Source organism: Poecilia formosa, unplaced genomic scaffold, assembly GCF_000485575.1.
Source record: "Poecilia formosa unplaced genomic scaffold, Poecilia_formosa-5.1.2 Scaffold29, whole genome shotgun sequence".
Taxonomy (NCBI): domain Eukaryota; kingdom Metazoa; phylum Chordata; class Actinopteri; order Cyprinodontiformes; family Poeciliidae; genus Poecilia; species Poecilia formosa.
This window is the reverse complement of record NW_006799968.1, coordinates 3,230,156-3,246,197: the sequence shown is the minus strand read 5'-3', so window position 1 is coordinate 3,246,197 and position 16,042 is coordinate 3,230,156. Positions and strand designations below refer to the sequence as shown.

The window sequence follows — 16,042 nt, the reverse complement described above, 5'->3', positions numbered from 1 at the left end:
AAACGATCTTAACTCCATTTTTTACTTTCATCTTAATTTGATAGTTCACAGCACCACAAGCATCCAGTAACTTTTGCTTGAATGTAGAGTTGGGTGCATCCATTTATTAAACTAGGCTAAATAAGTATTTGTTTTGTTTGTTTTTGTTCAAAAGGGACACGTATCATGTTTTTGTAGCCTAGTATACATCTAAAATTATATACAGATACTTCCTGTGTTGAAATCAGGCTGGTACATTTCATTAAAAAACTGTGCATTGTTTTTTTTTGTTTTTTTTGTTTGGTGTTTTTACACTAGAATTGTTTTTGCATTTTTCATAACAAACGGCATTATTTTAGTTGTGCTCCCCCCCATTGCAAAATGTTTGGACACTCCTGCTTTAACCCGTCCTGAAGGATTTTACTCTGGCGCCCTTCTCCACTTCATGAGCTGTTAATACATTGTGAAGGAAACACAAGCTGATGTTGCACTTCTAAACACAAAGTTCTCAGCCGTAAATCTGCTGCTGACGAGGAGACCCATTTCAGAAATTTTCTGCTTGCAGCCTTATAACAATTTGTCAGAAATCATCTTTCTGTAAAAGGGGAAAAGAAAAGCCTAGGATAATTACTGATAACCCAGAGTTGTTTTTCGTCCACTGCACTTCATCCTGTTGCAAACACTTCCTGAAACTCCAAAGCAAATCAGAACAGCTTCTTCCGCTCTCTGTGCTGATATCTGCTGAGAACTGGTGTAGTGTTGTTTTCATGTATGCCGCATTTGTGGAAAAGATATTTATGTAATTTTTTTTTTTTGATCTCTTAAAAAACGTTGACGCACTTTTGATGTTTTTGATTTAGATTTATTGAATGTGAGGCTGAGAGGAGAGCAAATCGGCCCTTCTTGTAGTCGTGCTGTTTTCAGTCCTCCATATCTAATTGTTTTGACATGTTTGTGTAAAGGAAAGAATTCATTGCAGTTTGAAATAAAAATGTATTTTTGTATAGTTGATGTGTATAGAAATCTTTTTTTATATTGGTTTTTGTATTTGAGTTGAGTTTGCATTGTCGCATAAAAAGTTTCTTGATCAGTTGCAGCCGCTCTTATTTTGAATCTTTAAATGTCTCGCATGTGAGATGTCAAAACTCAGAGGTAGTTTGAAAATGTAAAAAATTTAGAGGTGCAGCAAATGTGATTAGCAGTACCTGCTAACAAGTGATTGTGTCATTCAGGAGATGTTACTGTGGAATATGTTTTCCTCTTAGATATCAAGTCATGACTGTCATACTGCTGAGGTCTTCAGTCAGAGGTCTCTTCTGATTTGTCGCAAGACTGACTGCTACCAGAGATTCTTGCTGTTCACAGCATCACCATCTAAAACAACTCCATGAAGTCGAGTTATGACATTTCATCTCCCTTTTATGTATTTATTAGATGAATTGAATATTAAGATTATATAGATTGTCTTTATAGCCTGTAAGTTTATGGGGCTCTTACAGTGAAAGCAGAAGGCTGAATTTGTTTGAAATGTAACGGTGAATCTGTGCTGCTGCACATCCAACAGTTCATTTCAGTAGAAAGCTCATTAAAAAAAACATTTAACTAATTCCCACACGAGAACTTACAGAACATTCTTCTGTGGTGATAAAAGTTTATTGCAAAACCACCATAGTTTGGGAACCATGCTTCAGTGTACTTTAGGCATTTATCAGCCCCCCAAAAAGATCAGTCAGTACTAAACAATTCAGTGTGCTTGTATTTTGAAGTAAAATCAAATACAAGTCTAAAAGCTACCCTTTATTACTCTGAACCAGCTGAACTCATTCACATTGACCAGCAGGAGTGAACCGTTTGGTTCTGATGTGTTGACGGATACAAGGACCTTTGAATCAGGATAGAAGAAAAGACAGGAGTTAACTTTTCTTTGAGTTGGTGAATGTTTGATACAGTTCTGTGCCGACACATTCCACCAAAACTAGGTAAACTTCAATGGTTATACCAAAAGAAAAGAATCCTCGGAACGATTCTGCAAATGCAATATTTACACTACTTAGTTTGAAAGAAAGAGAAATAGGAGAGCACATTGCTTCTTTTCCACAGTGTGAAAACTAAAGCAAATGAAGCTCTCTGCAGTGAGACTTTATGCACAAGTCAGCAGCAATTGCTTATTAACATCTGTTGTTTCCCTTCAAACACAATATGCAAAGTGAACCCAGAGGCAGCAGAGTTACATAACAAAACTCTTTATTAGCATAGTCCAAGTTAACAGCTTCCATACAAAGCGCTGCAGCATCGGGGCGTAATCAGATCCTTCTGGCTTTACGTGGGCGGCATCCGTTGTGTGGCACGGGGGTGTTGTCTGTGATCGATACCACCTGCAGGCCTCCCATCGTCAGGCCTTTGATTGCAGACTGCAAAACAGACAAGGACACTTTCAGTCACTAAGGAAACTGATCAAGACGTCTCTGGTTGATTTAATTATCCCCGTTAAGAAAGGCCCTGCGGTGGCTTTACATATTCTGAAGGCTCACTCTGATTTTCCACTAGCAACATTGCTTCAAAAGTTATGGTTCACCACTGCCCTTCCAGATTCCAAAACATTTGTGTTTTTTAATTTGCTTAAGGAAGAGCAAGCTGCTCAACACATCGGGCTTCTTTAAATCCCGATAGAATTATCCTCTCGACCCACATGAGGTCAGTTTAGTGTTTATACCCACTGAGCCCTTTCACATGTTTTGATTTTATAACCACATTCAAGTTTTAAGTAGTTACATCAACACAAAGTAGTGCGTAACTGTGAAGTGGAAGGGATGGAAGAAAGTCACAATAAATCACATTTAAAGTTTAAAGACATGTGAAAAACAACTCCAGAGCCAAAGGCCAAGAACTTGTGAAGATGCTATTGGTAAGGCAGTGTATTTATCCAAAGAAATGTACCCTGTACCAACATGGACTGAAAGGCCACTCAGCAAGAAGGAAGCCATTACTCTAAAGAAAACATAAAAAAAAGCCAGATTGCTGCTTGCCAATCCACAAAGACCTTCATCTTTGGAGACATGTCCTGTGGTCTAATGAAACTTAGGTGAAACTGTTGGGCCATAACAACCACCATTACAATTTGGAGGAAAAAACAGGATGCTTGTACCAGGTGGTAGCATCAGATTTTGGGGCTGTTTTGCTACAAACAGCTGGTGCAACTCAGCTGTTGGAGGAAGTGGTGCGATTCATAAAATATATGGTCTCATGAGGAGAGAACATCTACAGACATCAGTCAGAAAGCTAAAAGTTTGGACATAAATTGGTTTTTCAAATGGACAGCGACCTGAAGCAAACGGTCACAGTGGCTACAAAGTGGCTTAAGAACAACAAAGTCAATATTTTGGTGTGGCCACCACAAAGCTCTGATCTCGGTCATGTAAAGAATTTGAGGGCAGATCTGAAAAGGGAGTGAGGCGACTAAAAGAGAACCATCAAGAATCCCATCACAAACTCCAAAATACTTGCTGCTGTTATTCCAGTGAAAGAGGATTCCACTTCACAATTATACTCTGTTTAAAGTCTATCACTTAAAAATGCATTGGAGTCAACAAAATGGGTGTGGAAAAACTTTTTAAGAGTGCAGGAACTGCTCACCAGACGTCCAGGACCAAGACCTTTGACCACAACACGAACAAACGTAACTCCTTTTACTGTGGCTTTCTGTTTGGAAGAACAACAAAAAAAAATACAGATAAATATACTGTGTTTATATAGAGGACATATTAGTCTTCCAACAGGTCGACAGTACAAATCATACTGTACTCATTAACCAGGAGTGATGAACCAGCAGAATCGTGGGAGCCTTCACCAATACCAAAAACATTCTGCAGATATAATCAGCTCCACTGGTCAGGGACCACAGATCTGACCGACAGAAATCGGAGGAGAAAGCTCACCGCGGCAGCAGAGATGCCTGCAGTCTGCGCGGCGATGGGCGTCGACTTCTTGCTGTTCTTGAAGCCTTCTGTGCCACAGGACGTCCGGACCAAAGACTGTCCTGTGCTGTCTGTAAGCTGGATGTGTGTGCTGGTGAAGGATGGAGAAGTTTACTCCGTGAACAGCTCTCTAAGTATTTATTTTTAACACTGTAATACAGACTTTTGACTGTATTTGGGCAGCCAGGTTAAAGAAAACATTGTGCTTCCTTCAGGAAAATACGTTAGAGGTAGGTTAACCCTCACCCCTGGAAAATTCAATGGACAAACAGCACGCGGGCGTTCCGCTGCAGGTTGAGGGCTTAACATAGTGGCCAGATGATAAATTAGATTGATGCTCACCAATAGCCAAAGATTCGCCTCAGTTTCAGATTAGTGAGACGGGAGTCAAACAGCAACACTGCAGGCGGCCATTGCCTTTGATTCCACAGGTGGTCAGCCCAATCTCTTTGATTTTGTAAAGTCACTAGATTACGTCTCTCCCATCTCATTTTAAAGAGACACAACTGTTTGTAATTGGAGTGTTTAGATTTGGCCTAAAAAATTCCAACCTAACCTGGCCTGAACCTGTAAGTGTTGTCTCTGATCCGACTAATTAACTTGAATTTTAAGCCTGGTAAACCCTACATATTACTTTAAGACTTTACTGAGGTTGTTTTTAAGACCTTCATTTTAGTAACTAGTGTAATTTCTGCTGTTTTTAACTGAATTTAATAAGTAACTCCACTTACTTGTTGTATGTTGCTTTTATGTGAATAATTGGTAACTCTTCAAACTTCTTCCCAGCCCATCTCAGTGGACTGTCTTCACCAGGCATCGGGGGAAAATAGCTGAAAGATTGAAATTGGAATGAGCAAAGCATTACGGAGTTTTTCTTCTAAAAATCATTCAACATTGATAGACTGTAATGTTTTAGTCTAATTTATCTCAATAACACATCAGTAATCACAACTACTCAATTTGTTTACGTCTGCTTTGCAAAGCCAAGATGTCCAGCTGCTAAATATACTTTTTTTTTCTTTTTGGGAACACAGCATAACAAGTGAGTAGACATCCTTCTGAATCAGCATTATGACCGACTGATGGATGACAGTGTGCAGACCTGAAGTCTTTCCCCGTGCTAGCTTCCGCCTCCTGATGTCTCATAGCGCTGAGGAACAACGGCCTCTGCTGCGGCAGCCTTCTGCTTCCACACCTGAACACACACCTTGTGATTAGCACACTCTGTAAGGCGCTGGTTCTGTTAGAAGTTGTACGGTTTTTGTGTCGCACAGTGCAAGTGAAGCTTCAAAACCTAGCAAACCCTTCCATAGCGTTAGCCGTTAGCTAACAGGAACAGCTAACAGCAAACAGGAGCACTTACTGTGAGACGGTCCCGTTGACATTCAGCGGGGTGAGCAGCTGTCGGCATAAAGCGCTCGCTGAATTAAACGCACACCTGAAATTAAACATGGTTCATCTGTATACACACACGTTCAACGTTCCCGTCCGTACAAGCGTGACATTGAAGGTGAAGGACGAGACCATTAATCGAGAATTAGGGGGGGAGAGGGGATTAATAAAAACATCACTCTGTCAATATTTGCATTGCAGCTGAGCGTTGAATAACATTTTACTTTTTTCTAAAACTACATAAATGTTAACATTGAGGTTGTGTGGCATTTCATTCTTGTGTATTTTTGTTTTTACAAACGGAAGTCACTCCCCCCGCCTTGGGTCCAAACCATTTGTTCAGTGTTACGTACGCTCTCAACCAACACCACACACAAGCCCCGACTCCACTGTGAGGCCCAAACCTCTTCCGGTTGATGGATACTTGCGGACATGGTTAAAAAACACTATGCAATTTCAACAAATCATCAGTTTATTTGTCTTTAATGTTAGGGGTTAGGTGTCAAGTATGACAACTGACAATTAAAAATAAAAGCATAAATATGTATATATTTAGTTTTTCCTTTTCCTTAAAAGTCCGTTTTTGTGAAGAAATGTATACATTTTCTTTTGTGTTTTCCTTAAACATAAGCAAACTAACCGGCTGCTTAAAGACCTGGGGCTACTATGGAGCCCCCAGGTAGAACAGATTTTTTTTTTTTTTGTAATGATTTTTTGTTTTTATATTATATTAACAAAAACACTATTTCTTTATAAAGTTGTGCTTTTTTGTTACAATAATATATATCTGATCATGTATAAATCATTCATTCAATTCAAGAAATCATTCAATCAATTATTCATCATCATTCAAAAAGAAAAACAAAATTGCTCTTGGGCGCCCCCTTGTGACCGGTAAGATGAGCAGCCGTGCAATGTGCGGTGTTCATCCAAACCTCCACAACACCGGTGACAGAGAAGTAAGCAAAAGAATGTTGGAAAAAACAAAAAAAAAAACTTGTCTTTCAGGGACAGAGAAAAGAAAGAGGAAGAATAGAAAAAAGCCAAGACAAAGGTATGTTTGCTTGTGTCTTAATAATGTACAAGTCTATCAATAAGATTTAATAGAAATATGTTTCTATCCAGTTCAAGCTAAACATTTATGCTAGCAAATTTGTGTTAAACTGATTTTTAACTCCAAATGAATTGATTCTCGTTGGCCCTAAGATTTTTTTGACTTCAGAACGACGTGTTTGGTAATATTTGACAACAGTAATTAGTTTCTGTATGCTTTGCAAAAGAAATACTTATCTGTGGTGATCTCTCTGCCTCTAGCAAACAGAGGCTGGTAAAGAAAAACCACTTCTTAGGCCGTAAATTAACGTTCAACCATATTTGTCTCCTTTTGAAGGTTGAACCAAGCAGACAAAAAAATGTTTCATTGCTGAAGGTTGTAACCTGCGCTGTTTGCATCTTTGAAGAAGAAAGAAGCCGTATCACATCCGTCAGCTTTATTCAAGTCATGATACAACTACTATGGTACAGCTAATTTACACCGGTCTATATGTACAACAGCAAATACAGTAACGGTATTGAGTCTCAGTAAATTTACAGACATGCCGATAACATCCAGAATCACACACACTCTCTCTCTCACACACACGCACACACAAACTCGCGCATAAATCAATCATGCCGAGTACATACAATGCTCCAAAAAAAAAAATCTTGACACACGTTGTCAGAAATGTAGCAAAGTTCTGCAAATCAGTTCTTCATCAGAGCATTGAAAGGAGAGTGTCATATGAAAACGTCTAGTCTTACAGTTTTGCATTGCTCTCTCCCTTTGGAAAAAGACAAAAAAGAAAAAGAAAACAGACAGTTCCTTACACTTTTTCATGGCAAGATGTGACAGATAAAGACCCTAATGCTACATGTTACAATACAGTTTAAAACACTACAATGGGGAACAAACAGGACACATCAGAGACACAGAACCTGGTCGAGTTGCATCCGGATCTTTCGGGAAACCAAAGGAGAGCTAGAATCGTTTTTAGAAAATGAGATCTACTTTTCAGAAATTGATTTTACCTAAAGAGAACAAACTGGGCAACACAAACTACAGACACCACGAGGTTGCTCCGAACAAACATTGGGTGAATGTTCAAGGTGTTTGGTTGTTTTTTTATTGATTTTTTTTTTTATCTTCAAAATTAGAGCAATATTGCTGCGGAGACTTAGCAGCGAGTCTCGTCGTTTTCAAGTTATCACTAAAAGTCCTCTCTCTTTCATCAAGAGGGAATGAAACCAAAGCACAACATGGTAACGTGATCTCTACACAACCATTCAAACACAGACACATTGTTTTAATCTTTTACACCAACCTCAGACAGAATGGGTGTGTGTGTGAACGGAGAGCGGGGGAGACAAAGACAGGACTGACATGATGTGACAGAAAAACGCTGGGCAGCCTGAGGAGCTTTCCCATAGCGGAGAGCAACCGCAGGTCGATGTAGGCCACCATACAAGTTTCTTTAACTATTTCAAAAACAAGTAACCACATAAATACAAATCGCACAGTTTGCCGTTTGTGTCTGGGGATCTGAAGCAGCAGAAAGTTTGGCTTTTCAAGAGAGGATTTTCTCCCGTGTCTCAGGCAGCTTCAGGGCCACCAGGCCTCCACAGACGAGGGCGGCGAAGGCCAGGAAGATGGGGATGATTTTTGTGATGCCGATGAAGGCTGCAAAGATGAAGCTGGCAACGATGGCTGCGAACTTACAGATCCCGTTCAGGATGCCGAACGCTGTCCCTCTGTGCAGTGAGAAAAAGTGCAGGTTTAAGCTCGACGGTTGGCTACAACGTGTCGAACAAGGATGCGATGCACAAAATGCATATTGTTGTGGAGCTTAGATGTGAATTAACTTTTTTTTGCAAATCAAAATTTGAACCGTAAAGTATGCAGGTAGCATTTAGCCCTCCTACATCAGCACCGCAATTAGCCAAAATATTCAGTGTCAATTTTGCAATCTGATTTTTCTACATATTATTACTCTAAAATTGTACGAGTAGGGCACCCATAGTCAAAAACAAATGATGTGACATACAGTTAATCCACAGTATCCACAGTTGGAATATTTTTATAGTAATATGCTGCACTATATCTCTCTACCAGCTTTGTACATCTGGAAACTAAAGGTCTGGACTTTGACTAGGTCATTCGAAAATATCACTAATCTTTAGTCTGATCCATTCCAATAAAATCGCTCAGTTTAATTTCGTGGTCCTTCTAGAAGACGGACATCTACCTGATAGTCAAATGCGTTGCAGCCTCTGACTGGTTTTCTTTCAGGATTGCCTTAGATTTAGCTCAGTTCATTTTTCCTCCTGGTCTGTCCAGTTTGTCGGCCTCTGCTAGAGAAAGACGTCTGCACAGTGTGATGCTGCCACCAGATACCAGTGTATTAGAGAGTTTGTGCAGTTTGTGAAAAGTGGAAGACACCAGATGGAGTGATTAATGCTTTAGATTTTCATTTGAGTCATTTTTCTTCCATTCTGTTGGTTTATTGCATAAAATCCAGATAAAATACATTTAATTTTGAAGTGGAAACGTCGCAAAATGTGAAGTTCTAGGGGCAAGGCTTTAGGAGTCCAAAGTCCACTAATAAACGCAAACGTCGACAATGAGATGGGAAAACCAATCTTTTAGACTTATTTGTGCTCACACATTCGTGCTTTTACTGAATGAAAAGCCTTTGAGGGTGCAACAGATGCCATTAATGTCTACATCATTATCTGGGATAATGAGTTTTGGCTGGAGCAGCTGGAGAGCACACTGACAAGTTTCAGTCATTAGACTAATTTATGTTTTAAGAGGGTGAAACAGCGGAGGTTTTAGTTCTCCTCGTGGCTCCCTTAAATCTCTCAATTAGGACATAACATGGCTTGTGAAAGAAATGGGACTTTGCTCGGCACACACAGTGCCCTGCAAAAGTATTCATGCTCCATGAACTTTTGTCACCTCACCACTACAAACCTCCATGTTTTCTATTGCAAGTTTACGAGCCATACCAAAACAAAGTAGCAGATTACTGTGAAGTGAAAGTAAAGAGGTACATGCTTTTTATTTTATATTTTTTACCAATAAACATCTGAAGGGTGGGATGTGCTTTTGCACAGATGAGTGGTGACGTAAAGCTTAAACAAAATACCAATAACAAAATAACAATTTTATATAATACTGCCCCTTTAATTCCACGGTGTGATGCACTCCTCTTCCACTTGTGACAAAATTCACCTTAAACAGGCATATGAAGGTCATTTTCTGTTGGATCTGTTAAAGAACCAGAAATGAACTATACCTTTTAGAAGAGGGGTAGAGCTCCACAGAAATGACTTCCAGCCCATTCCAGGCGGCCACACTGACAGCATAAAAGAGACACTGCCAACAGATTACTGCTCCTTGACTGAAGCTCAGGAGCAGCAGGAAAGTGCAGGCTGAGGATGCCAGCATAGAACCACCTGGGAGAAAAAAAGAGACAAATAATCACTGAGCTAATTGCTGCAAAATTCGACTTTTGTTCTGTTTCTTTAACCAATTTGCAGCCTTGGACACCATTGTATCGTCAATAAACACCCAGATCCAGACACTAAGGAGGACAGTTAATGGTCATCTGCTCTGATGTTCTGCTAAACATGTCACCTATTATTCGGATCCTTCCTATCTTGTCCATGAAAAGTGCCGAGATGATGTTGCCAGGCAGCACAGCCAAGCTTCCCAGGAAGCTGACCAGATAGATTACTATGTCGTTCTCCTCCTGGAAGTTTAGATGACAGCCTTTCTTTGGGTGGAGGAAGGTGGTGTTCTCCATTCGACAGTTTTTGAACTTTTCCTGCCACAGGTCTGGACAGAAAACACACACTGTTTGACACGAGACAAAAACCCCCAAAGGTATTACTTTGAGTAAAGATAACGCTACGTCAGGCTGTGGCAGCACCTGTGTTGTAGAAGACTGTGTTTTTGATCGTGCAGTTCTCAAAGAATGTGTTGGTCGACCTGATGTCCTCAAAGTAGCAGTTCTCAAAGAGCGAATCCTCAAACTTGACGGATTTAATCTCGATGTTTGCAAATCTTCAAAAAAAAAACAACAAAAAAACAGAGAGACAGAAATGGCAGAAAGCTGAACCTTAACTTTCCGGATCTCTGGGTTTATGAAGAACAGTGATAAACATACTTGTCATGGATGTACTCTCCCTCGCGGTGGACTTGGTTGACGAGGGAAAAATTAAAGTGGAATCGTTCCACGCGTTCCCGATGAAACACTCGGACCTTAGACTCGTACTCCTCGTACTGCATGTACTTTATCATGTCAGGGAACCACACTCCCAATCCATGGTAGCTATCACACACACAGAAAAGAAATGTCACACCTAAACACCTAAGTCATTTATGTACCTGAACTGAAAATCTCAGAAAGGCATGAACCTGTCATTGGTCTCTGTCATACCAGTGACAGGAAGAAATGTTCAGTTTAATCCAACAATGTAAATATTTAAATCAAAAGTTAAGGTTCAATTTTTTAAAGTATTCCTCTTATCAGACTTTGAAGGGTTAAAAAAAATTACAGATTGTACATTTTTATTTTATATTTTTGTGTTGACACTATGAAGCCAGCCCTCAAGATGACCATGTGATGTGAATCTCAAACTGGTCCATGTTGTCTCCTAAGCTGTTATTCTACCTGAAAGCCATGCAGAACCACACGATGACCAGGAAAAGGCCCTGCAGCCTGAGCTCTGGAGCAGATAAAGACATCACATTGGCCATCACCTTCAGGAAAGAGACACAGAACATTAAGCCAGTCATCGAGTCGTGCTTTTCATACAAGCAACGTTGTGTCGGGATAAAAACAACCGAAAGCAAAGCAAAAGTTTCTGTTTGACCTTTTCACATCTATTGAATTGTAAAACAGAGAGGTTTTGAAACCTGCTGCAGCATGGTCATTTTTCGAACCGTCCAGCGCTGAAAGGCGGTTCCAGTGTCACTCTGGATCTCTATGAATTCGTCCTCCTGGGTTTGTGGAGTTTTAATATTCGTCACCTGCAATAAAGAGACGCAGAATGTGTTTTTATTTCTCTCAATGATTGCTTTCGTTCTTAGACCTCCGACTAGGTGAATAAACCTGGAATGATTGGCGGGGAAGTGGGGGCGGGAGTTATTCCATCAGACCGTCAATTCCCGAAACAACACATGCAAAAAAAAAAACACTTGTAAAAGTGTATGTGGGGTCAGTGCCACCCACTGGACCCACACAGAGTAAAACCCTTGTGGGGTCTAAATGACCTTTTGTCTTAAGACCGCTGGAAGGTTACAAAAAAAAAAGTCATCATTCTATGTTACTGTTATGCACATGTTTGTGTTGGTCTAAGTAATTAAAATACATTTAAAACACAGAGAGAAGTTACCTAGGATGTAATGTGAGGTAATGTAAAAATATTCAAGGGTGCTTTTGCAAAGCACTATAACCCAATGGAAAGGAGTTATCAGTCTACACCATTCCACCGAAGAATGAGGCGCTTTATTAGTACTTTCTCTCAAGACCTGATGATAAAGATGTAACCGGCTTCTTCTTTCATTATCCTTTTAAATTAGTGGTGAAATGTGTTTGGCCAGCCATGCGTGTTGGTGTGAATGAAGGCTTACAGTGAAGACTCGCTCTGGCTCCCCCTTGGCCTTCCAGTTGGTGTCGTGAACCTGTCGCAAGATCATCCATGCCTCATCGTGCCTGGCGTTCTGGAATCCACAAACACATAGACTGAAAAATGCCTCTTTAGGTTTCAAGGTTGCTGGTGGAAACCACAAATTGTGTAGTGAATGTGTAGTTTAAATTCCACACACAGTCTACTAAGCATAATGTGGCTGCATGCTGATGACTCATCTGTGCAAGATGTGGATGCTTTACATATACCGCTAACCCCAAAGCTATTTAAAACCCAGGTAGACTTAGGTTTAAAGCAATCTTTTAGTTTTAGCATTATTTTATTTTTTGGACTGGAAATGATGTCAATGCTTTGGAGTGACACAGATAAAAGTACCGACCTGAATCTGTGAAGCAAAATGAGAAATTAAGGTGAAAGCAAGGAGGCCTCCCAATCTTAAAGATCTGTTGTCAACAAAGATAAGTCATCAAAATGCCAGTGGAAACATGCAAATAGTTGCTGAATGTTAGGCTCATATAAGCAGTTGCAGGTTATAAAACATTAAAATAGATTAAAATATAAAAATAGGCTAAAAAAAAAAACCCTGTTCAGAATAATTCACAAAATACATTTCAATGTAAAGAACAATATTATGGGATATTGCTGTGTTGATACAGATGTGGTAGTATAAGCTAATGTGCTAAGTTACCAGAAGCTACTAGTATGCTTCCGTAGCAGTAGTTATTCCTGGTCATGTTAGGAAACTTTTAGCTAAATTTGTCAGGATATAGATATGTTAAATAATAATGGCATGTATATTCGTTTGTGCATGTTATGATATTAATAAGTTCTGGATATACTATAAGTCTTATACAGATTAAAGTTTGGGTCAAGGGTAATAGGACTGGCCACAGGTTTTCAAGGAGCCATTTTGGGTTTGTTGTGATATTGTGATATATATATGTATATCTGTATAAATCGTTTGCTGTTGTGATTCAGATACATATAATTGAATATTGTACAACAATTAAGTCGAATGTTGTCATTTTGGATTTGTTACGAGCTCACAGTAACACCAGATGTATTTGTTGGCTTTATTCAATATTGGGTGCTTTGGTGCCACGGCTCTAAATAGATGTGAAACAATTGATTAAACCAGATGTTGGTTGTTTAATATGTCATGGCAGAACAAACCCTGCAGCCAAGCGATGCAGCAGCTTTCTACATCCGCCTCTTTACTAATATTTTTCAGGGTTACCATTCCAACCCCAACTCCAGATGGAGAGGGACAAAACCAGCAATTTGAAGAATGGTTTGTTTGCTATAATACTAACAAAGAATTGTGTGTTGATCACTGACAAGAGTATAAATGATCTGATCTCTGAGCCGATTAACTATCCATCTTGCCATGTGACACCGTGCTCCATCACAGTTGGAGAAAAGGCACTATTCATCACCAAATTGCTCAAACATTATTGGGCAGCGTTGCTCCTGGAGGAAGTTTTGAGCCCATTCTTTATTTACGGCAGTGTTTCTTGGTAAAATTGTGAGCCCACCCCAATGAAAAACAGCCAACCCTACAGATAAATGGTCTCAGAAGACCTTAGTTCTTGATAAGTGTTCACCTTTTCATCTAAGGATGCTCCTCGTTCCCGATACTCCCAAGCAGTTTAAAAAGGTTTTAATCAAAGAAAATGGGGTTATCCCACTCCTCTGTAGTCCAGTCCTGGTACTTCTTGCAGAAAACAAGTGTATCCTTGATGTTTTTGAGAGAAGTGCCTCTAGAGAAGTGCTTAGCAGACAATCCTAGAACTTGCTCTACTTTCTTGGGTGCCTTAGAGATTTTGATTCTCCTTTAAGTTATGGATAATGCTTAATTCAGGTGCAATTTTGCTTGCAGGAATATCCGTGAAGATCCCTTGACACAGGGTGATTATGAAAGGACGTACTTTCTCTTACTGACTGTGAGGGATTTACCCCCCTCCCTAAGAGGTGCTGTTTTGCATGTTCTTTATATATTCTGGGTTATTTGGGTGAATGTATTGTTTTGGGAGGTGGTTTGATTTGTTTTAATCATCTTTCTCATCTCTTTGAGGTCACCTGGTCCTGTGTTGCCATGGAAGCGCGCCCATGAGCAACGCTGACAAGGACCTGGTGTTTCCAATCAGCCTCATTGGGAAAATCCATTTTCAGAGAGGGAGAGATGCATTTCTATTTTGACTGGATTCCAGATTGTTTGTTTCTAGTTTTGTTTTTAGTTGTGTTTGAGTTAATGGTAACTTGATAGACACTTTCTAGGTATAGTTTAGTGCACATGTTTGTTTGTAGCTGAAAATGACTCCACCCCTTTAATTAGTTCGGATGGGAGCCCATCCTTTAAAAACCAGGTGGTTGAGATGAGGGGGAGATTCTCCCTCTTGTTTTGACAAATGTGTTGTGCTGATCTGAATGGAACTGAACTGTAAGGTATGAAACAGAAGATAAAAGTAAAGAAAAAATATTGAGTACTCGACAACTGCTGACTCCAGTCTCTTTCCTCTTGAGTCGTATAACCAACACTGACCATGGTTGAAGAATGATTTCACTCTATTCTGTTCTCGTTAATACTTTCCCCTAAGATTGTAATAACATGAACAGTTGTTTTCTGTGCTAAAATTTATAACAGGTTTCAAAGGTTTTACACATGGATGGCCTTGGCCATCGGTAGACTCAATCATTGGTATATTTTTACTTATAAGGCTATAGTAGGACGTCTTCCTTCGTATGTGTTGACCTCCATAAATAAAAAGTCCAAAGTACGATATTCTCTTCATTTTTATTCTTGGTGCCTAACGTCCAATCTGAAGTTGGAAAGAAATATTTTCAGTGTTCTGCTCCGTCTTCTTGGAACCAGTTTCAGAAATACATGAACCTAAAAGGGCTGTTGTTACTAAATATTTTTACAGATGTTCTTACTGATTTTGAGAAGGAATCAGCCGTCGGTGAATATTTTGACCGAGGAATCTTTTAGCTAATTTATTTATGATGTTGTCAACTTTTTCTGCTTTGCTGTAAATGATCTGTAAACTCTGTGTGATCCTCCCAGTTTTGGCCAGGCTTCTCTTGCAAAAGAGATTTTTAATTTCAATGGGATTTTAAGTTTTAATAATAATGCAAAGAAGACTGTGTGATTAATTATTTTACATCAATATTCATGACCTTTTTTATTTTTTTATCTCACCGCTCTTTGAGAAAAACTAGACCCTAATTGCCACCATAAAACCAAAACCTTCAGTGACTGTAAAGAATGAGATTCTTTACAGCCCTACAGTTGCTAAAAGTGTACAGTAAAAGCTTTTAGCAATGACAGTTCATTCCTAAGAATGAACTGTCATTGATTCTTTCGATCATCTGGCCCTGGGATCTGACCTCCAGCAGGAAACGTGGACTCTCGGGCATGAACACGACTCCGATGAGTGCAGCCAGCGCCGGGAAGAGACACACAAACATAAACAGTCTCCAGCTGTGAATCTGAAACTGGGTTCCAATGGCGAAGCCCCAGCCTGACAAAAACAAAAAACAAACAAAAAAACAAAGTTACAGCAAGTTAAAATTTCATAAAGATATCAGCCCCGATTAGACAAAAACTTCTAGGATTGTTGTTCAAAAGGGAGGACAGTGTTAGCTTGTGGGGTTAGAGAACAGCCTTGAAGGAGCCTCATAGTCGGCCATTTTGACCAGAGCAAACTTAACTGAACTTCTCCCACTGGATGAAATGAAAACTAACCTAGTGGAACTGTGCTATGATAGTTACTGCCTGCAAAGTATGTCAGTGATTTGAGTTCACACTACATAATATTTTTATCTCTGTTAGCTGCAAAATTGTTTCAGCAAACTAATGAAGGAGCCACATAATTCCGAACAGTCGGCCATTTTGACCTGACCAAACTTCACTAAACTTCTCCCACTGGATGAAATATATTCTGACCTAGTGGAACTCTGTTATAATGTTGGTACTGTTAGCTTGCAAAGTACGCAAAGTA

The 16,042-nt window shown here is 39.6% G+C and overlaps 2 protein-coding genes and 1 long non-coding RNA gene across 3 annotated transcripts in view; all 3 read right to left on the bottom strand.

Moving 5' to 3' along the window:
- Positions 1-2,206: 2,206 nt before the first annotated feature.
- On the bottom strand, positions 2,207-5,577 carry mrps11 (mitochondrial ribosomal protein S11). The gene is made up of 6 exons (XM_007549073.2): positions 5,317-5,577; positions 5,056-5,148; positions 4,685-4,783; positions 3,915-4,044; positions 3,613-3,678; positions 2,207-2,390 (listed from the first exon to the last, which is right to left on the bottom strand). Exons 1-6 carry the CDS (start codon positions 5,403-5,405, stop codon positions 2,283-2,285), a joined length of 585 nt encoding a protein of 194 aa, XP_007549135.1. The 5' UTR covers positions 5,406-5,577; the 3' UTR covers positions 2,207-2,282.
- A 1,243-nt stretch (positions 5,578-6,820) lies between these two features.
- sv2ba (synaptic vesicle glycoprotein 2Ba) overlaps positions 6,821-16,042 on the bottom strand; it is a 26,273-nt gene continuing 17,051 nt past the window's right edge. Inside the window, exons 5-13 of the mRNA XM_016670006.1 lie at positions 15,429-15,562; positions 12,025-12,114; positions 11,308-11,421; positions 11,063-11,151; positions 10,556-10,720; positions 10,319-10,452; positions 10,024-10,224; positions 9,683-9,842; positions 6,821-8,135 (exon numbers count right to left, since the gene is read on the bottom strand). Of these exons, the coding sequence (XP_016525492.1) occupies positions 7,952-8,135; positions 9,683-9,842; positions 10,024-10,224; positions 10,319-10,452; positions 10,556-10,720; positions 11,063-11,151; positions 11,308-11,421; positions 12,025-12,114; positions 15,429-15,562 (1,271 nt within the window). The 3' untranslated portion in view covers positions 6,821-7,951. The remainder of the gene's footprint in view (positions 8,136-9,682; positions 9,843-10,023; positions 10,225-10,318; positions 10,453-10,555; positions 10,721-11,062; positions 11,152-11,307; positions 11,422-12,024; positions 12,115-15,428; positions 15,563-16,042) is intronic.
- Positions 13,655-15,397, bottom strand: LOC107835894 (uncharacterized). The gene is made up of 2 exons (XR_001661733.1): positions 14,580-15,397; positions 13,655-13,978 (listed from the first exon to the last, which is right to left on the bottom strand). It is a non-coding gene; the product is annotated as an uncharacterized LOC107835894 (long non-coding RNA).